The following is a 20045-nucleotide window of genomic DNA, read 5'->3' on the forward strand; positions in this document are numbered from 1 at the left end:
TTGCTGGAGAATAGATCCACAGTTGAGATGTATTGTGGAAAGTATCCAGAAGTTTGTCTCTTCAGGGAATTATTACTTTTTAATGCAACACAAATCACAGAGAGGTTCTGTTTCCAGGTAGACTCCATATGTGTTATCATTGCACATGTGGCTGGCACACTTGGTTTCTTCAGCCACTGATGTAGTATGAATAATCCATAAAAATGCTATCAAAGCCACAGCCTTGCTGTTGTACTGACTGTCCTCCCAGCAGGAGGCTGGATCTGAGCTGAAGACGTTCTGATCCAATGGATGAGACCAAGGGAAACCAGCCTGTCCAGATGTCAGTTCCAGAAGGATGGAGTGCTCTGCCCAAGGTTATGCTACTGATTTCCTACCCAGTTGGGGGAATTCTCCTGATTGCAGGATGCTTTCTTAAACAAGAGGCTATCCTGCTGTCTTCCTTAAGGGATTCTGTTGTGAAGTAACAACTGAGCCCATACCTGGCATTTTGCAAGGCACTGAAAGTTTTGAATGTCACGCTGGCTGATTCTGCTAATGATCTGCTTAGAGATTCAGTGCACATATGTGCCGACTTCTCTCCTGCTCACTTCTGAGCCCCAGAATAACATAGACCTGTAGCTCAAGCTTCTGCACAACAGTGTGTTTGAGACTGCACAAACTTAGCTTGCACAGACTGGGGGTTATACTTGTTTCCCACAATTTTCTGCATGTTTGTCTCTAAATGAACCATGAAATGATTCAGTGCCCACATGTGGTTTTAATAAGAGGCATATGTGGGCAAATGAGCAAACACAGAATGTTTGACTGCAAGTTTCCAACATACAAGATGGGTTAAAATCAAGGTAGACTTGGAGTAGGGTGTTTTTCAGAGTTGGTTTATTACTTTTGAGTTGTATGATGTTTCAGATGAGGTTTCTATCTATAACTTTGTAACTACAGCAGTGGTGGAAATACTTAATGAGGGGCAAATCTGGGGAAAGAAGCTCCAGTTTGATCTTCACTTGAGCTGATTATTTTTCCGGAAAGTTTGTGTGTTGTGTTTGGTTTTGTTGGATTACTGTTATTTTTTTTTGTGTCTGAGGGAAGTGCAGCAGGTAGCTTTCTGTGATCTTGTTCTAGCTGTGAGTTATGTCAAGGGCTTATATTTACCAAATGGAAGGTCGCGCTGGATCTGCATCTCAAAGACAACAGGTGCTGTAGATATATTCTGGCTTCACAGTGTTTTGTGGTTTAATTTTTTTTTGCAGAGTGCAGAGCAATTCTTCCTTTCTTGTATCCCCAGATGTACAAAATGCTTCTGAAAAGACTATGGTTTATTATTATTTTATTAGAGATAAGGATGTCCTCAAGTTTTCAAAATCTGTTTTTCTCATCTCTTCTCCCAGCTCAGAAATGTTTCTTCTTCAGTGAATGCTGAAATGAGACTGTGACATTCCACTAACCCAAAATCAGAACAAGAAATTTCTTGCTGTCAGATGGTGGAATCTCTCATAGTCAGCTCTGACTTGTATTTTCCTTTGCTCCCAGATGTGAAGTTTTAAAGTTGCTTTAGAAATAACTCGCTTTTGCTAATGATCTGGCTTAAGCTTGTTGATGAAATACACATTGAGATCTGCCTTTGTCAGTGTTTGAGATCGATGTCCTTATGTGAGAAAGGGAGGAAAAACATTGGAAGAGCCACAGGGAAGAAAAAATGATAAATAAGGGCAGGTATACTTGAAAGTTTTCTTCAGAGGAGAAAAGAAAAATCTGTTCCAATGCTTGTGATGAGAAGGTGAAAAAGTAATGACCTAAATTACTCTGGGGAACTCTCCAGCAATGCGGCACCTGAGTTGATGATCTGTGCAGAACATCCATCACAAGAGGCCATAAAAATAGGTTAGACAAACAAGCGGGGAACAGGCTCTGCCCTTGGTCAGGGAAATGAAGGGTCTTTAAACCTGTTTCCTCCATAATATTGTAACTTTGGGGAAAGGCAGGTGTAGTTGGAAGAGAAGACAAACAAGAATTGCAAGGAAGCAGAGCTATTCTTGGGAATGCAGTTCTTTGGGGTATTGTGTGCACTAAGAGACTTCAGAGAAACAGGTGGATAAACTCTGTTAATTTTGTTTTAAACTGAATTGCTGCACCTGTGTTACTGGAAGTGTTGTTTCTCTGTGGAGATTTGTTCAGTACCTAAATGATGTGTGAAAGCAACTGTTGGTGCATGAGTGTGTATGAGCCATGCTGGTTCGTGTTGGTTTGCTCTTACTGGGAGCTTTGCATTCAAGGGGTTACACTGCACATATGCGGATCTTCTTGCTGCTCTGTGAAGGGCTTAGTTCTATGACTGACGTGTGTAAAACTTAATAAAAGTGTGTTTTAGACCGGCAGTTTTAAAACAATTGCATGTCATCTGGGCATATAAGCTGGAGGAGGCCAAGTGGTCAGTGCTTTGTGGGTGCGGATGGCCACAGGAGCACTCAGGCTGAGGGACAAGATGTGTCCCTGTGGCTGCCCTTGCTTTCTGCCTGCCTTTGGGTGTGGACCTAACCCCAGCAAGTTGATGGCAGTTCTCATGATGCAGAGATTACAGCATCGAGTCAAATAATTGTGTGATCGAGAGGGGAAACGTGCTTCTCTGAAGCATAAACATCCCAAGGTACTGCAGCTGATAACACCTGTATGCAGTTATTTTATCTCTGGGCTCATCGGGCTTTAGGAGCAGAGCTATATCTTAGAGGAGCTGTCATAGCAATCCTTGTTTGCCTTCAAGGTGTCTCCTAAAGTGCTCTTGAAGGTAATTAATCACCTAATAAAATACACTCTTTGACAGCAGGTGGAATTTGGAAATTAATTTGCACCCCTTAAATGGTGCTTCTAAAACTATAATTATCATGAAAGGATGAAATGAGCTGTGTCAGGTGTATAGATGATTTATCAGTCAAGAGTAAACTGTCACCAAAGTGGCACTTAAGTGTCTGTGCTGCATTTCTTTTGAGTGAATTGAGCAATGGCATTTGCCTTCCCTGCCGTATTTCTGCAAGTCCTGGGGCAAATCTTCAGCTGTATGTGAACTGTTTGTTACAAAAGTGACCTGCAACAGAATTATAGCTGCTTCCCCACCACTTCCTGTGTAACACCTTATCCCCAGAAAAGCCCTTGCCCCCCTTGGACGATGACACACCTTGTGCTGCCCAGTGGGCCATTTGAATTTCTCTTTCTCTATCAAAATGGTGGATTTTGTGAAGTGGGTATTGCTAACATCAGGAAATATTAAGGGAAGATAAGGAGAATCCAGACTCTCAGAATCCAGACTATTCTCACAGCATGAGAATAGTCACATTTTAAAAGTGAATTGTTGACAAAAATACCATCAAAATCAAGCAAATACATTTTGAAAAGGTGTCACAAAAGTGTCTGGGCTGTGCGTGAGAGCATCTGAAGATTTAATTTGGTTATGTAGGTAGCGGCTGCTTCACTGCAGCCTTCGCTGTGAAATTGCCGCTAATGACTGTTTTAGTTGCTACATCTGAAACATATTTGTTGCTGACAGTGTAATTTGCTGGCTTCAAAGTGTATGTGGTGGGCTGATATAATACATGTAGTTTGTGTGACATGGAAAAAAATAGTCTCATTATTATGTATTAATCTTGCATTATTGGTGCTTTAATTTCAGAGGAAGCCCAGAAGGATTTCTGTTCATTTGTATCATACTGACTTCTCTAATGTACACATTAGCCCTCTAGGGAGGGCTGTGCCTGATTATTTCCCTTGTACTAGTGTGCCCAAAGTTATGTTCGCTTACAAATGCATGAGGGTGCTCGGTGCCACTGACTTGATTCAAGATTCTTGCACTCAGTGAGGATATTTCTTGAATTAAAACCCCCTGAGAAAAATGCATGTAAGAGCGTAACTATTTACAGTGCCCCTTAGATTGAAGGTCTCGTAATGTCGTCTCCAAGCGCCAGAAATCGCATGTGTGGGAATGCATCACCAACACGAACAAAGCAGTCATTCTGAAAAACCCTCGTTTGATGCTGTTGGGTTGTAAATGCTGCATTTTAGTTTGTGGGCACTGACAGATTGCAGACAATTTATGTGAGCAAAAATATAATTTTGATTCTTGCCTTTTGCTTAGGAGTGTCAGTTGAAGTAACGCTGTGCAAAATCCTTTCAGTGTAAACTAACACTGCTCTTCTCCCCCCTCCCGCAGTTTTGCCACCAACTATTTTTACTGGATTGCTGAATTTTTTGAAAGTGTACTGGAAATATTTTTCATGAAACCGAGTGGCAAAAATTAACCAGTCAGGAATGCAGCTGAAGGGGCAGCCCAACTACGCTGAGCATGTCCCGGTTTGCTTGAAATATGGTCACCCTTTACAGGCACTCAATTCATCTTGAGGCCAATTTTAACAGTGCACAGTACAGAAATGACTAACTGTTATGACATGCCCTGAATCAGCTCCAGTTCAGCTTGTGTAAATTCTACATGTGGGGTGCTTTTGGAGCTGACAGGTGGAATTTTATTGTGATTGTAATTAACTATTCTGCCACAGTAAAGGCTTTTGTAATTTATCTTTTCAGGTCGCCATGTGTTGCATGCAAAGGCACAAGTTCTTCACTTTTTATTTATTTATTTTTATCAGCATGTGTTGTGCTGAGGTCTTGTTTTGGGATGGCCACTACTGCTTGTGGTATGGTGGTGGGGAAATAACTCAGCCTTGGCTTAAAGCTGAGAACAAAGTCAACCAGCACTGCCTGTTCCTTGGGCTGTGCTCCAAAGTCTTGTTGGGCTGTAAACTGGCTGAAGCTGGCCCCCAGGTGCCTTCCAGCCTTTAACCTGGCTTCATTGGATTCAAATGGAAATGGAACAGTTAGGTAAGGAGCCAAACCTTCACTTGTGAGGACAGAGATTTCAGTGCGTTGCAGGGATTTTGCTGAGTGCTTGGGAGAAGGATGGAAGTGGTGACTGCTCTCTACACAAATATACAGTAGCAGTGTCATTGTGCTTCAGATTCTTCTTCTTAGTTAATAGGCATTTAAGCATGACTTTCGAAGCCTACTTTCCTCTCCGGATTAGTTGTAGGTCTAAAACACTGAAAATGCTGCAGGACTTCCAAATCAAGTTCATTTCCTGGCATTGTGGTAACTGAGCATTTAAAGCTGATTGAGCTTTAGAGCACAGAACCAGCACGCTCTTCTGTGGGTTTCTTGACTCTTTCATGATCTTGTAGTCTATTATCAGCATTTGGTGGTACGGTTTAGAGAAAAATACTAATATTAAAGCTTCTGATTGGAAGTCAAGGTTTATTTTTGCTCTCTTAGGACTTCCTCAGATTTTGGTTGTATTAAGTGCTCTACTGGTACTTACCGTGAGATAAAAATTGTGTTTTAAGCAAAGAGAACATTCTGAAGATTTCAAAGACAAATGAAAAATGTAATTAAAATTTGTTGAGTGTGAAACATTATGGGAATTGTAATGAACAGCTTCCTACACACATTAGAAAAAATCCTGTTCTGTCATCTGCCAACAGCAGTTTGTTCTTTTTCAACCCAGTAGGTTTCAGCATTACACTGCAAAAGGTATTTGGCATGAGATTAGGTAAATCTTTGCTTTCTTTCCTCTTCTTTTTGGTCCTTAATTTTCTTCTAAATTTTTCTGTACCACACTGCCTCTTGAGCCCAGTTCTCTGAGTCCACATATGTGCAGTGCTACTTCAGAGTTACCATATCTTTCAATTGGGATCAGTGTTCTTTTTTTTCAGCTGCCATCTGACAGATTTATTGAGCTGATCTGGACAGTTAGATGTCAGTGTCTGGAGGAAAGGAGAATAGAATGATAGAATATCCCATGTTGAAAGGGGACCCATAAGGATCACTGAATCCAACTCTGTATTGCTGGATCTGGAGCTGACCCCTAGAAGGAAGCGTCCAGCTGCTGCAGGAGCAGTTGCAGTTCTGGAGACTGCCTTGAGGCAGGTTTCTCAGACAGATACTCAAAGACTTTCCGTTAAAAAGGTAAAATTTCTCAAGATTCTTTGTGGTGAATGAATATCTGGTTATTTCCCTAACCCACATTTTTGTTTGATTTTTCTGTAATGACCGTTACCATGAAAACTATTTCACTGCTGCTGTTCCATTCCTTAGCGGGAAACCAGTTGTGAAGACTGAGGTTCAAATCACATCTGTCAATCCAATCCACTGCTGTGTGTCACACAGAGCCCATGACAGGCGTTACAACTCCCAGCACCCCGTGTGTTATGGAGGTACCTGCATCAGCAGGATCAGCAAATGGGCATTTGACATGGCTGCAAAACCAACGAGATAAACTGCCTTCGTGGAACCTTCTGGATGCACAAAGCTCTTTAACAAATTAAAGCTGTAAGAACAGCGTTTCCTATTCCCTTCCCTCAGGAGGAGGCTGTGCTGCAGTGGGTGTGCAGTTTGGCTTTCTCCTTTTGGTGTGAATGTTTTCTGCAGAAGTTGGTTTCTTAAAGGGACCATCAGCACAGCAGATGCTGCATAAAGAACAACGTGCTGGAGTGCTGGCATCCGTTCCTGTTCCAGGGCCCTGGTGCTTCCACCCACACTTCTATGGTATTTCTCTGCTCCCAGTTGTGGTGTGAAAAGCTCTTGGTGCATCATTACCTACACTTACCCTGTGTTTGTTATACCAGGTCATTTGCAGCTCTTCACTGTATATTCAGAGTAACCTACAAAAAAGTTTAGACTGTTTTCTTTGGCATTTTTCTTTGCTCGTCACATTGGTTGCAGCACCAAACTAGCAGAAAACTTTGCTTAGGCATTAGTTCAACAAAACACTTGGGCCCAGCTCCAGCTCAGGAGGAGCTTTTAGATTAATGGCAAGTTGGGAGCGTAAAGAAGAGTGAGGAGCCTAAAAACTTGTTTGGTCTTTAATGTTTTTAAAGTGTAATATTGTTCCTATTCAGCAATAGTTAAAGTTAAGCATGTGCTTAAGTGCTTTGCCAAGCTTGGAGGGGATGATTTATACTGGTGAAGCGGAATCTTAATAGTGTCTGCTTTGCTGATCACAGCTATTACAGCATTTCAGAGAACAAGAGTTAGCTGCTGTCGTGCTCTGTAGCTCAGTTCCCATCAGCTCTGAAGATAGCCCCAGTCTGTAGCTGGGGTATGTGAACAGGGTGAGCAAATGGAGAAAAGAAGGCTTGTGCGTGTCTGAGGGCGTACAGATGTTCCAGTTGTTCAGTTCTCACTCACCAAAAGCGCCCTTGTTCCCGCAGATCCCATTCCCATGCTCTGGGAGCTTGGCACACTGTCCTGGTGTCCAGCCGGCCGTACATGAGAAGCCGTTTGCGTTTAGCTCTGTGATTTAATGTTGTGGTTATGACAGATCCTCAAGGCAAACGGAAAGAAGGTGACTGTATGAAGACAAGCAAATTAATTCAAAGGCTTACTCTAAAAGCATCGTCTCCACGAATGAATTAGATCATTGAGAGTGATGCTTAGGAAGATGTTTGATTCCCACTGCCTTACAGTGATTGTGAGCTGTGCAAGCAGCGTTAGATGCTTGTGAGGAAGCTGCGAGAGGTTCTTGAAAGCAAATCCTCCCTATGCGCTGGGTTCCCGCGTGCAGCCTCTTCCCCAGTCCTTTCCCAGCTCGCTGCAGGCAGGAAGCTGGGGGCTGCACGCTGACTTCCCAGGGCCCCAGTGCCGTGCACTGTGCGAGCCTGCACCTGGCAGGGAGCGTGTGGTCCCTGTGGCCGTGCAGCTGCTGCAGGCTGGGGCAGCTCTGCTCGCAGCATCGGCACGGAGCTCTGCGTCTGGGGCTTCCTGCCTGAGCAGTTACAGCTCTGCAGAATTGGTTAAACTGTCAACAAAATTTATAGAGGGTAAAAAAAAAAAATAATAATAATGAGGGAGCAGTTCTTCCTGTGTCTGTCCGTGCATCATCTAGCTGTTCGTTTGGGTTTGGTCAAGTGCCTATGGAGATTTTTCAGTTCACTGTAATGGATTTTAAGTTAGTTTTTTTTGTAATGTAGAATCAGGCTGAAGTTGGTGGGGCTGTAGGTGCAGTTCAGGAAAGCTTGTGCTTTAATACATAAAGACTGGATGAGACCACTGTCATAAGCTAACAGGACTCCCAGTGCAACACAGATATAACACAGACAAGTCACTCTGCTGGTAACTTGTACAGGACCATGTCTTGTGGTGAGGCTAAAGCAGCACTATTACTTATTAAATAAATGAATGAAGAAGAAGAAGGAGTGAGTAGCATTTCGTAAATTTAATGCTGATCTGCGTTTTTTCTCTCTGCCACACGATGGAGATAATGGTGTAAGATAGATGAACAGTGCTGTGTGGGTCAGACACTTTGGAGAAGGAAGCTGTTCCTTTCCAGTAGCTGTTCTTTAGTGCTGTTTTTGCACTATCCTGAATGGACTAATTTTCTCATAGTATCTGCAGGTTGTTTTGTTTATAGCATATTCTTTTGTTCTATCTTTTTTTTTTTTCTTTTCCCTACAAAAGTCAAATAAGCAGGTGTGTGTTTACCAGATCATCAGGGCTATTGATGCAGCAAGACACCAGATTTTACATTGGGTAGAACATTCAGAAGACTATGCTTAGCTAACGTTGATTTTATGGGCACTTTAAGTTGTGTTTAAATGTGCAGTTTGGGCTCAACTGCAGTGTAGGAGGACTGCTGTAGCTTCCTGCACATCCCCACATGGTCCTGACACCATGACCCTCTGCATCCTGAGAGGGACACGAGGGTACCTGAATTGGTTGGTCCTCGTTCTGTGTGCCAGAACCCTTGCATCAGCCCAACCTCTGTCCTCCATCATGAGCACAGAGCTGATCCAAAACATCTTGAAGCCACACGTACGAATTTCCCAGTGATTCCGGTGAACTTTGGATCAGGCTTATGTGTGGAGAAAGAGATGGATTTTCCCTTGGAGTTGTTTTTAGTTACATTCCAAAATCTCCTGGTGAGGGATGTATTTATTTTTTTATTTAAAAAAAAAAAAAAAAGAGCTGCTGTGTTATATCTGTAATCATAATGTAGTAACGAGACATTTGTAACAAAACTCCAATAGGCTGAGATAGGTCCAGGAAGGGAGAAACACATGTTTCTTTCCAGCTTGTTGATTTTTTTTTGTAGCTCTTACTCTGAGGACAAGAGTTCCTACGCTGATGTCAGTGCAATTACAGCTGCACTGTTGTCAAGTTTATTTGATGGAATATTTGCTGGATGAAGCAATGCTCTCCCTCCTCTCTGCAGATCCACCTGCCTTATGAATCAGACAAACTGCTTGTTTAATTCCTGGTGCTTCAGTCCTTGTTTCTCGCTTTGGAAACTGTTCTGTTGTGTGATACTGAAAATCTGGCAGTTATTTCTTCCTATATGTATATTATTTTTGAATTAGATTTTTGTATATCTGTACTTGGGGGATCTCACTTGATAGTTGCCTCTTTATCAGGCACTTTTGTAATGATAATCACATTAAAAACATTACACGTATGTAAAATGAACATTAAAATATCTTCAGAGTTATGGAACGGAGTGCTCTGCTGTCAGCAGCACACAACCAGGTGTGTGTGTGTGTGTGGGTACCCACGTATTTATGTAATAGTTTCTCCAAATGTTCAAGTTTTTCCTCAGCAGACTTTTGCAGAAGTGCTGTGCCCCAAGCTCTGGGGTTCTGCTCCTACGTGGGTTTTTTTTTTTTCATGAGAACAAAGATCAGCCCTTCATGGTCCTAAACTCAATGCATGTGCATGACTTAAAGGCATTACCTACCAATAAATAGGAGATTAGCTGCGGCTTGTATATTTCCTGATCAGTTCAGGTTTTTTCAGATGGCTCATTGTTATCCTGTTTCCTTTAACGATGGGACACTTTAATGAGTTTGCCATCTGACATACATCTGCTTCCTGTTAAACAATACCTTCATTCTTCTAGAGCTGCTAAACTCATCTTTTATCCTATAAGATTTTTATCTGTGCCTTGAAAACACCATGTACAAATTGATGCTAGCATATTCATTTTCTTGTTGAGGATTTTTTTCCCCTATGCTGTTTTTGAGAAGGAATAGCAAAACGAGTGTCTTCTTTAGTACTTCTTTGTTGGAGGGTGGGAGAACATGGATATTATTTGCCAATTCAGAGCCTACTCAGCCCAGCTCTTGTTTGAAGTCCAATAAGATCAACTTACATGCCCTGTGTTATACAATTTCTAATAGTTGTTCTGTCTTCCCAGCAAAGAAGGGGTTGCGAAAGGGATTTTGAAGGCTGTTAATATTGTTTCTTTGAGGAAGGAGCCTTCAATAGCTAGCTGATGGTCTGTCTCACGCGTGTGAAAAGTTAGTGCTCTGTGATCATCAGGCTCTCTTAAATCAATCCATCTTGCATTGAGTTTGTGCATCTGCCTCAGTGCTTCTCTTTTTTTCCATGTGCTGGGAACATGCAGTTATGCCAGATCTCTGGCTGTGTCTTTCTCCTTCCCTAATCAACATTGCCTCTCCAGAACAGCTTTTTTTTTTTTTTTGTACTGTCAGACTTTTTTTTTCTTGTGGAGGGAAAACTGGATAGAATTTTCTATTTATAAAAACTTATGTACTTTTTTGTCTCTACAGAGTGCCCTTTTTGTGTTGCTCTTATAACAGGTGTGCAGTGCTGCTTAAAAGAAAATCTGATTGTATGGGAGGTTGTGTCATAGAGCTCTATAAGGCATCACTGAATAATGGCTTGTAACCATATAAAGTGACCCAGTGGGGACTCAACGTGTTTTGTCTCAGAATAGGCCAGGTGTGAGTGGAGCTAATTTGTTTTTAGAGCTGGAGAGCCAGAGGAAGCGAGGTGCAAATGTTAATTAGAGGGATGGTGGGTGGTTGAATCAAAATGATGATTATCATTCAGGAATTTTGTATTTCTTCCCATTGAGGGCTCACAGCTCAAGCAGGGTTAATGTTATTTGCCTGAAAGTGAGAGAACTGCAGACTACCTCAGGTGCTGCTGGTTCATCAGCTGCAGCCTTTGTTTCAGTGATTCCCTGGGCTCTGCTGGGTCTGAAGTTCCTAAATGCAGTTCCTTTGCCCCTCCAGTGTGTCAGAGCAACATGTGCAGCCCAAAGAGTTGTGAACTATTCTTGCAAATGGAGTTTGAGAACTTTACTTCTGATTTCCCCCAGGGCACCCACCACTCTTTGGTTTGTGCAGTTTCATAGGAAAATGTTGTGTGTGGAAATCACGTTCTGCTTTGTCTCTTTGAGGAACACAAGCAAGAGAAGATCTTCTCTGGTCACTGTTCTACCAGTGGTGTCATTTGCTTGAAGACTTGTTTCTCTTTGCATCAGTGTTTATTAACAGAGCTCTCCACCATTTACTTAGCTGATAACATTGTTGTTCTTTCACTATGCTCATTCGTTTCATCTCTCAGAGCTACAGGAACAGAGCTGATGGCTCTGACAGCCTTTCATTCACGTTGGGATTACAAATTACCTTCATTAGGTTCCTTGTGGAGCCTGCAATTTATCAAGCAGGGTTTGGAAAGCAGTATTCATTGAGGGTTTGCAAGGAAAGAAGTTGACTTCATCAGCTTCATGACACTCCTGAAGATGGCTGTGTTGAGCTCCTCTGTGTCTTTGCCTCCAGGCAGCCCTACAGAATGCTGCAGGTCTTTGTGCCATGCTGTATGTAGCCGTGCCAATTGCTATGGTCTCTGACATGAGCAAAGGAGGGGCTTACCTTATTTCATGCTATCTTCTCAAGTTGTGTTATGGGGAAAGTGTATTTCTAGTTGAAATACCAGTTTATCATAATCCAGATGTACTGGGCAAGTAAGTGTGTGAAGAATTATAAGAGAAGACAAAATCCAGAGGTTGATTTGCTGTGATTATTTGTTGAAATTTGTTGGTATTGACCTCTGTGAGCAGACAGGGTTATTTTGCTCATCTGTAACCTGCGTAAAAAAAAAAAAAAGATTAAAAAAGAAAAAAGGGAACGTAGGAAGGACTTGAGTAAATGAAAAATTGATCCGAAATTTGCAGTTTATGTATCCTTGAAAAATATTTTTTTTCCTACTCAGAAGTGGGTTGTTGTTGTCATTATTTTCTCTGCAATTGCAGTGGGATAGCTGCAGGCTGGCGCGTGCAGCTCAGGCACTGTGCTGCAGCACTCCTCATAAACGCAGGGCTCAGCAGTGATAGCATCTCTATGAGCCTCATAAAAGTGCTCGCGAGTGACAGATTAGGTGCAAGTGTGAGAGCTGTGCAGTGGTGACTGCAGAACTTTCTCCCTGGAACGAGCAGATGTTCCTGCCATTGCCTTTGTGCTATCAGCACTGTCCAAATCCTCTTCATAACTGCTGATTTTTCTCCTGTCCCTGTTAATATAGGGAACAGCGTAGGCATTGGTGAAAGAGTTTCTGGGACAGAGGTACAGTTCCCCAGGGGCTTTGAGAAAGCTCCTGCAAGGTGAGCCTGCTTCTTCCTCTGGCTGCTTATGCCAGTGTCTCCTCCAGTATTTACTCTAACATTTGTAAAAACAGATAGCTCTTCTGGAGAGCAAGGCCCTGCTGAACTGGAGGCAGAGAAAACCTGAATAAACAAACATGTGCCGCAGATTAGTGAGAACATCTGTAGTTTTTATTTTGTTTTGAGAATGCATACCACATAGCTTTTCATTTCTTACGATTTTCTTGTTTCTCTCTTTCTTTCTCTGTTTCCTTCTTGTTTTTAAATATATTGCTAATAAAGATTGGAGGTAGAAAGCACAGCTGGACTCTGCATGACATGCCACTGTTTAATTTCTAGCTCGGAGGATGGGAAGAAGAGTAGTTTTATTGTATCCTAGAAGAGAATAAAGCCACATGCAAATTCCAGCCATGGACATCTGTTTCCTCTTTATGTGAAAGAATTCTCATATTTTGCAGGGAATCCCAGTTTTGAAGGGGCTAATGAGGTTTTTTTTTCTTCTTTTCATTCCTTCCTCTCCACCCTCAACTTTCTTTTCATTGCCCATCCTTCAGCATGCTCTCCCTGCTCTCTGGCTGCTGTGTTTCCTAGCAGACGATGTCAGCTTGCAGTTTAGCATCAGCTATTGAATGGGAGAATTCTAAATTCTATAAAATGTTGTGGTTTAGTTACAAAGAGTATTACCACTACCAGTTGTCTGTATTGATGCATTTCTATGGTACTATCTTTAAGTTCCCTCTTAAATTTCTCGTATTTTATTAAGCAGTATTTAGTGGGATTTCTTTTGCTCTATGATATCTTAAGTGCTTGCAGGCAGGTTGATATTTTTTTTTAGAAGTGGAGATCTGTGTACCTGTTGCTCTGGCTGTGACATGTAAATCTTTCTAGAAGTAACTTACTAAAAAATAATCTTAGAAAACCATTTGTATCAGAGGAATTAAGTGAATCTATAAAAATAAGAATCTGCAACATTAATTACATTAAGTTAGCTATCGAGTGCTAAGGAACACCAGGACCGGAGTAACTGACAATTTCACTAACCTATAAAACACTTCAGAAGAATGATTTACAGCTGTTTGAGAGCTCGAAGCATTTTTATTTTTTCTGGTGTAAGATTTGACTCTGCTGAACAAACAGAGAGGTTATATAACATTAGGCCAGACATGAGAACTGGTACTCTCTTGTCTATTTTATATTAACGTCGAATCAGATGTTGGTGGAGCTCGCCAGGGTTTCATATTTGCTGCCAGAAAGCTACCCACATGTGTGGACCACATTTTTATTGTTGCCTTAGCCTATTTCAGGCATAAATATCGCTGCCTGGCAGGGTGTGATTCTGTTCATTGCTGAAGAGCTTTTCTTTTAAAAAGCAGAATGTGAAAAGGAATCAAATGACAAATGCTGTAGATGTTCAAATTAAGAAGCATCTCAAAATGAGATTTTATCACGTCCGTCATGGTAGAGGAGTAGCTGAAAGGCATCCGAAGGCTTTTTCATAGTTGGGTTAGTTACCCTTATGGAGCTGTTTCTTTTTGCATACATTAATGCTGCTTCTGGGTGCGGGCTGTTTAGTCTGGGCTTCTAAGGGAAACGAGCCTTATGCAAACAGGGTGTATGCTCACCCAAACACCCTGCGGTGCACGGCCTGTGGCTGCTTCCTGCCCAGTAGGATGCATTGGCCACAGAAACATGGCCAAGAGGCACGTGAATTTCAGTTCCTTTGGGTTTCTTGAAGTTAGGCATGTGAGGGCAGAACAGAGGTGATGGTGGAGTTTGGGAGAAGGCTTGCAATGTGAACTGTTCAGTGATATGCTGGAATAGATGTTGAGAGAGAAATGATGGAGGTCCCAGCCCCAGGAAGTTCACTGAACCCAGCTTGTGAACTATTTGGCTTCAGAGAATCTGATGACAAAAACAATGCTGCAGGAAGCCAGGCTCCCTTTAGTTCCATTTCCCCATGAAATTGCTTGTGTGGGTTTTGTTGTTGAGATGCTGTCAAACAAGCTGGAATAGAGACTTTGACCCCCAAGAACTGCACAATGTCTCTTGCTAGGATCTTGATGGAGGCAGGGGTCTGTCTTCGCTTGTGGTGTTTCTTTGGTTGCTTATTTTTGCAAGTTTTCAAATTCTGCTGAAGTGTGATTTGTGATGTTTAGGTGCTTATCTTTCAGACAGCTTAGGATGGAGCCCTGTGGCTGTCTGGATCCCACTGACCTGCCTCTGAAACCTTCCCAGGCGTTCTGGATGCCTGAATGTCACAGCCACTTATGGGGAAGGGGGGAACTGGCAATTCTTGTCCAGGTCTGATTCCCCCTGACCGGGACATAGAAGGCAAGCGCCATTAACACTGAAAATCAAACAGCAGTCGTGAAGAACTTCCTTTTGGTTGGAATGCTTCTGGCTAATGATGGAGATAAAAGAGGGCTTCCTGTCAAAAGCTTCCCTTGTCTTATTAATAGCTGCGTAATTTTACCACTCATTCAAAGCAAAACTTTGAGACAGCATTTGAAAGCTTGTTTTGTTTGGAGTGCAGCTGGATATAGAGCGTTTCCTTTTCTCTTCTTTAACAAATTTGAAGCAAATGTAGTGGGTATTGTTTCTCTTTTTTCTATTTTTTGGCCTATGTAACAGAGTATTCTCTTGCTTTTCATTTTACATTGCAAAGAAATCGTGCCATTTAACTCAAATTCAACAATGATGTAGCAGCATGTGGATATACATATATCTTCTCATAAATATATTACCACACATTACTGTCAAATAGCTGGACTTTTTCACCCAGTACTAAAAATGAAATTTAATTGCTCTAGTTGAGTTTCAAGGCTCTGATAAATAAGAACCGTGCCTGACCTTTCTTGTGGGGCTTTGGGATGCCACCAGGGATACTGCTCATTGTTCAAGATGACAAACTTCCTCTGAGATTTCAGTTTGTCAGCTCAATGTACAGCAATGACATTGATTTCTTCTCACTGCCATTTCCTGCCTGAATAGATAACAAATTTCTGTGGCAGGTGTCTGTCAAGCTTAGTTTTGCCTGGCAGATTAACTTAATAGACTCATTTATTAATCATTAGTTGCAACACGGGGAAGGAGACAGTACTCTTCAATTCTTGTGATGTTGAATAGATGTACTGTTTCGGATTCCTTTGTGTAGCCTGAATTCAGATTTAATAAGCTGCTCGTATCTCTGCAGTGAATGTTTTTAACCTCATATTGCTGATGTTAAAAATACCATCAGTTATGTATTAACTGAGTCTGATCCATTTTGACTGTCTGCTACTTTTCATGGCAAAAGGTGCTTAAATGCCTTGAGACAAGCAAAATGGTGCAGAAAATACAAAAAAAAAAAAAAAAAAGAAAGAAAAGGAGGAAGCTAACTCAACATGCATCATTTCTGGGGAAGGGGGAGATGTGGAGGCACCTCCCAGAGGCTGCAGAGCTGAGGGAGCAGTATGTTTATTTTTTACCTCTGTGTTGAGTTAGTCCCAAAGCGTTTATTGGGGCAAGAGCTGTAAATGCACAGGCACTGCAGGAGGAATGAGGTAGAGATGCAAGCTGTTGGGCAGAAGAACCTTTTCTTACAGCTGATAAGAAGTGAAACAGGGAGCTTTCCTCTTGGGTCTTGGTTGGGTTTGGTAGCTCTTCATTACCTGCTTGGAATTTTCAAGAGAGCTTGTTAATGTGAGCTCAGTGAGAGATGCTCCAAAAAGTTTCTCTCTGCAGCTGGTGCCCGACCTGCCAAGCTCTGGGCAGCTGGGCAGAGCATTACTGTGTGCAGCACCGTGTGAGTGCACATTACTGAAGGTGTCTTTCTGACAGGCTGTGTTCCTGGCCTTGGCAGCACGTTGCTTGAGGCATCCTTATGGCTTTCTTGGCGGAGCATCAAACCGAGAATGTCCCTGCACTGGATCACACTGCTTACTGCTCTTCTAGGCCACCCTGGTTACAATGCATTAACCTCTCAGCAGGGAGCGTGATAAACAAAGTAGAGCTGCTTTAGTGAAACTGGTCGCTTAATGGCAGAGTGCATAAAGTATCCTTAAAGATTTGTAAATGTAATAAGCTGCAGTTCACCAAGTGAACAATAACTGTTACTAATTTGGCTGACTGAGGAACATGCCAACCTAATTTGCTTTTGTAACATTATGTTGTTGTTTTTCTCTATTCCCGCCTCACCAGATTCCCTTCTCTCTGGTACAGTTTCCCCTCTGGGAGTTCTTAAAGGTAAGTCCTCTTTAGTTATAGAAATGTAAGTTATACAGCTCACAAAGGCTTTCCGTGGTAACATGTCTAACTTGATTATCACAATTACGGGCACATCCAAGGATCAATAAGTGGGTACTGACCTACCTGTGCATGTTAAGATCATTTGCTTAGATATTTGAAAAGCAACAGGGAGCATCTCACCATGGATATGTGGCATGCAGTCTAAATTCTAGTCCCCAGCATTCCAGAAATCTAATCTGCTGCTCTGACTGTTTTTATTGATTGAAATAGAGTGGGAACCATCTGTGTTGTGTGATTTATTTTATTCTGGTTTATTTTTTATTTTATTTAAACTTTTTTAGCATTTTGCTCATTGAGGTAACAGGAAATTGCAAATGATACAGAGAAGGCTGATTGAGCCTGTTTTTGTGAACAGGGAGAGACTCAGTACATCGCTGACGTGCTGTTTTGATTGGCTGTGTGTACGTTATTTCAGAGGTCATTTAAAGAAGGTATCGGTTGGATGATAGTTTAATAGTGCAGTCTTTCAGAATGATGCACTCACTGTTCTCCCCCCAGCTGGTTGCTTTGTTTATCATGGACAGAGTCATGGTCTGTTTTTCTGAGCACAGAGCTGAATTTGAAGTGTAGTTTCTCCACCCCTCTGTTTTTCCTTTAAATGGTAATGATGGTATGGTCCTCACTGCAGGAGGATGAAGCAGAGATGGGGTTTTTTAGGTGCTTTGAGATCCTGGATTGGAAGCATAGAAAATTATTGCAGATTGTGAAAATCAGTGTAGCAAAATATATCATTTATAAGAGGGGAACTGAAAAGAGAGTGATGTTCTTCTTGTTAAGGGTACTGAACTTCTGAGAGAGCTTGGCACTGAGACCCAAACTGGGAAGAAGTTCTGGGAAGGATGGGAGCCGGTGATGATGTTCCTTGCCCCTTGGTGCTTCTATTTAGGAAGGAGGGCTTGTGTTCTCAGTGTGTGTGTGCTTATTTGGGAGCTCCTGCTTCATGTCAATAGCTTGGGTCATTCCTGGGACAGAGTCCACAGTGGGAACGTTTGCATATAGAAGTTTCAGGGAAGCAGATGTGGTGAGGACTCTACGGATAGGAGGAGCACAAAAGACATCAAGACCTTTCCTGCAGCTGGCTCTGCAGGTGCTTGGTGAGCTCTGGGCATTGCTCCCTGATGCAGGGCAGCTCTGGCTGCCTTATTAGGAATCTGTTTCTCAGCTAGTGTCTCAAAATCACTTTCTGTAAGCTCCTTGCAGCGCTGCTGGCACGAGCTGCTAATGGTTAGTGAAGTTGGGAGCAAGAGGCTGCAGTGCTTAGAGAGAAAAAGTGCAGTGTTCTCTCCCAAACCACATAAAACAGCGACATCATGCATTTGTTTTCAGAATGCAGAGTTGTTTTAATAAATGTCCACATAGCTGTAGAAGTAAAATGTGTTGTTTAAATGTCTGCTTTGAAGGAGACAGTTTGAAAACAGCTAGCTACCAAAGTGAGTCACTTAAATGGGAGACATCATGTTTAATCTAAAGAGGTCAGTGCAGGCCTGAAGAGAAACCAAGCTGGGTTAGTTTAATGTGCTGCAATATATTTGCTATATATTCTTCTGCCCACAGAACCAGGAGCAGAAATCTGCAAAAATCAATCTTGCATGCTTCAGTCATTTTGGCTTTAGCACATGGAGAGAGCACAAGGTTTGTCACATCAAAGCCAGCAGGCAGTGAGGGCAGAATACATTTTGTTCATCTGAATTAAGCTCTTACCGTGACAGTAAAACAAAGGAGAAAAATCATTATGGCCTCATTAGCTGGTGGGATCAGCTTGTAGCATCAATAGCAGTGTGATTCAGTGCAGGGCTTCTTGTGGGTGCTTTGAAAGGAGCATGAGGAAGCAGTAATTAAGAAGCATGAGGAGCAAGGAGGAGGAATAGGAGCATGAAGAACAAGAGACAAATGGTGCAAAATCTAAATATACAAGAGCTAACTGAAGACACTGTCTGAGGGACTGCGTCAGTGGAGTTACTTTGGAAATTAAGTGGAGTAAGGAGTAGTTGGGTGTGATGTCTGTGGATCGTTACAGAGCAGCACGGAACAAGTGCTGCAGATGAATGATTTTAAAAGCCATTAGAACAAAGTTGTACAAGCTGATGGACAATAAGCTCAATCTTACAATTCCCCAAACAAGCTGATTAGCATAAAAATAATGAAAAGTAGCTTTCCACTATAAAGAAAAGTTAGTGAGCACATGGAAGAATATCATCTTTCTTTTCCTTCCAGAGTAAAGTGCTCTGCATCTAGCAGCACAGTATTAAGCTTAAAGAAGCCTAATAAGGCCTGGTGGTAGGCAGCAATGAAGTGGCTGTATCCCATTTTCTGTATCTGCTTTGCTTTAAGCTGCAGTGATTATTCTTTATACTCCCAGTTGGCTTTAGCCACATAATATACATGCAGTTTTCTTTTGTCTGTGAATGTGGACCAGCTGTCCTCTGTGAGAGTTAACTTGCATGCCATGTACTGGTTTAAAGATAGAAAAAAAGAGATCCCTGTATGGATCACAAAACAGGTTGGTTACACTGTTGGTGCTGACAAGGCAGTATTGCAGAAATTAGCAAGGAATAGATGTTGCTTCAAACACAAGTTTGCTTCCAGTAATACAGGTGAACGCAATTTAGAAACAATAGACAATTAATGTTAATGCTTGATTTGCTCAGATGTCTCTAGCAATGTGGAGTTCATGCTTTCTGTATTGCTTTCTAATCTACTCTGTGGGGTGTTTTATTCAGTACTTCTAACCATCATGTCTGAGCACCTACCAACAGCACATTAAAGATTTATCACTTGTTCCATATTGCACTTAAGTACATATTTTCTCTTCATTGAGACCTAACTGAGAAAAATGACAACTATAGTTTCTGTTGTGGGGCTACTGCAGATATATGGAGCATCAGGTTTGTTTGTTTGTTTTTGTGCTTTCCAACAAAATAGGGTTTAAAAACAAAGCAGCAGAATAGAGCACTGCTGGCTAGTTTTCAGCCCAGCAACATCTTGTCAAAAAAGCCTGCTATTTATGGCTGAGTGGAAATGATCTGCTCCCTAGGAGAACAGTGCTGTGTGTAAGATAAACCCTTCTCAGGTGGAATGAGACTGAGCCCTCTTGGGTTTTATGTTTCTGCATCTTGGCTGCACTTCAGAGCCACTAGGAAATTGCTCCAATGCAGCTGTAAACGAAGAATGCTTTCTTTATAGACCTAATGTATTGTCTGAAGAGAAGGGTCTGGTGGTCAGTGAAGAGGGAAGGAACAGACAGGACAGAAATACATAGGTCTCAAATGAATAGACTGGGAAAATAAGTTTCTATTTGTTCGTTTGGTTTTTGTTTTAA

At 41.9% G+C, this 20045-nt stretch overlaps 1 protein-coding gene across 1 annotated transcript in view; it reads left to right on the forward strand.

Moving 5' to 3' along the window:
* The window catches only part of SLC25A26 (solute carrier family 25 member 26), a gene marked incomplete at both ends in the record, with an annotated part of 81505 nt that overhangs the window by 40789 nt on the left and 20671 nt on the right, over positions 1-20045 (forward strand). Inside the window, one exon of the mRNA XM_079540255.1 lies at positions 16619-16663. Within this exon, the coding sequence (XP_079396381.1) occupies positions 16619-16663 (45 nt within the window). The remainder of the gene's footprint in view (positions 1-16618; positions 16664-20045) is intronic.

Source organism: Tetrao urogallus (assembly GCF_951394365.1).
Source record: "Tetrao urogallus genome assembly, chromosome: 10".
Taxonomy (NCBI): domain Eukaryota; kingdom Metazoa; phylum Chordata; class Aves; order Galliformes; family Phasianidae; genus Tetrao; species Tetrao urogallus.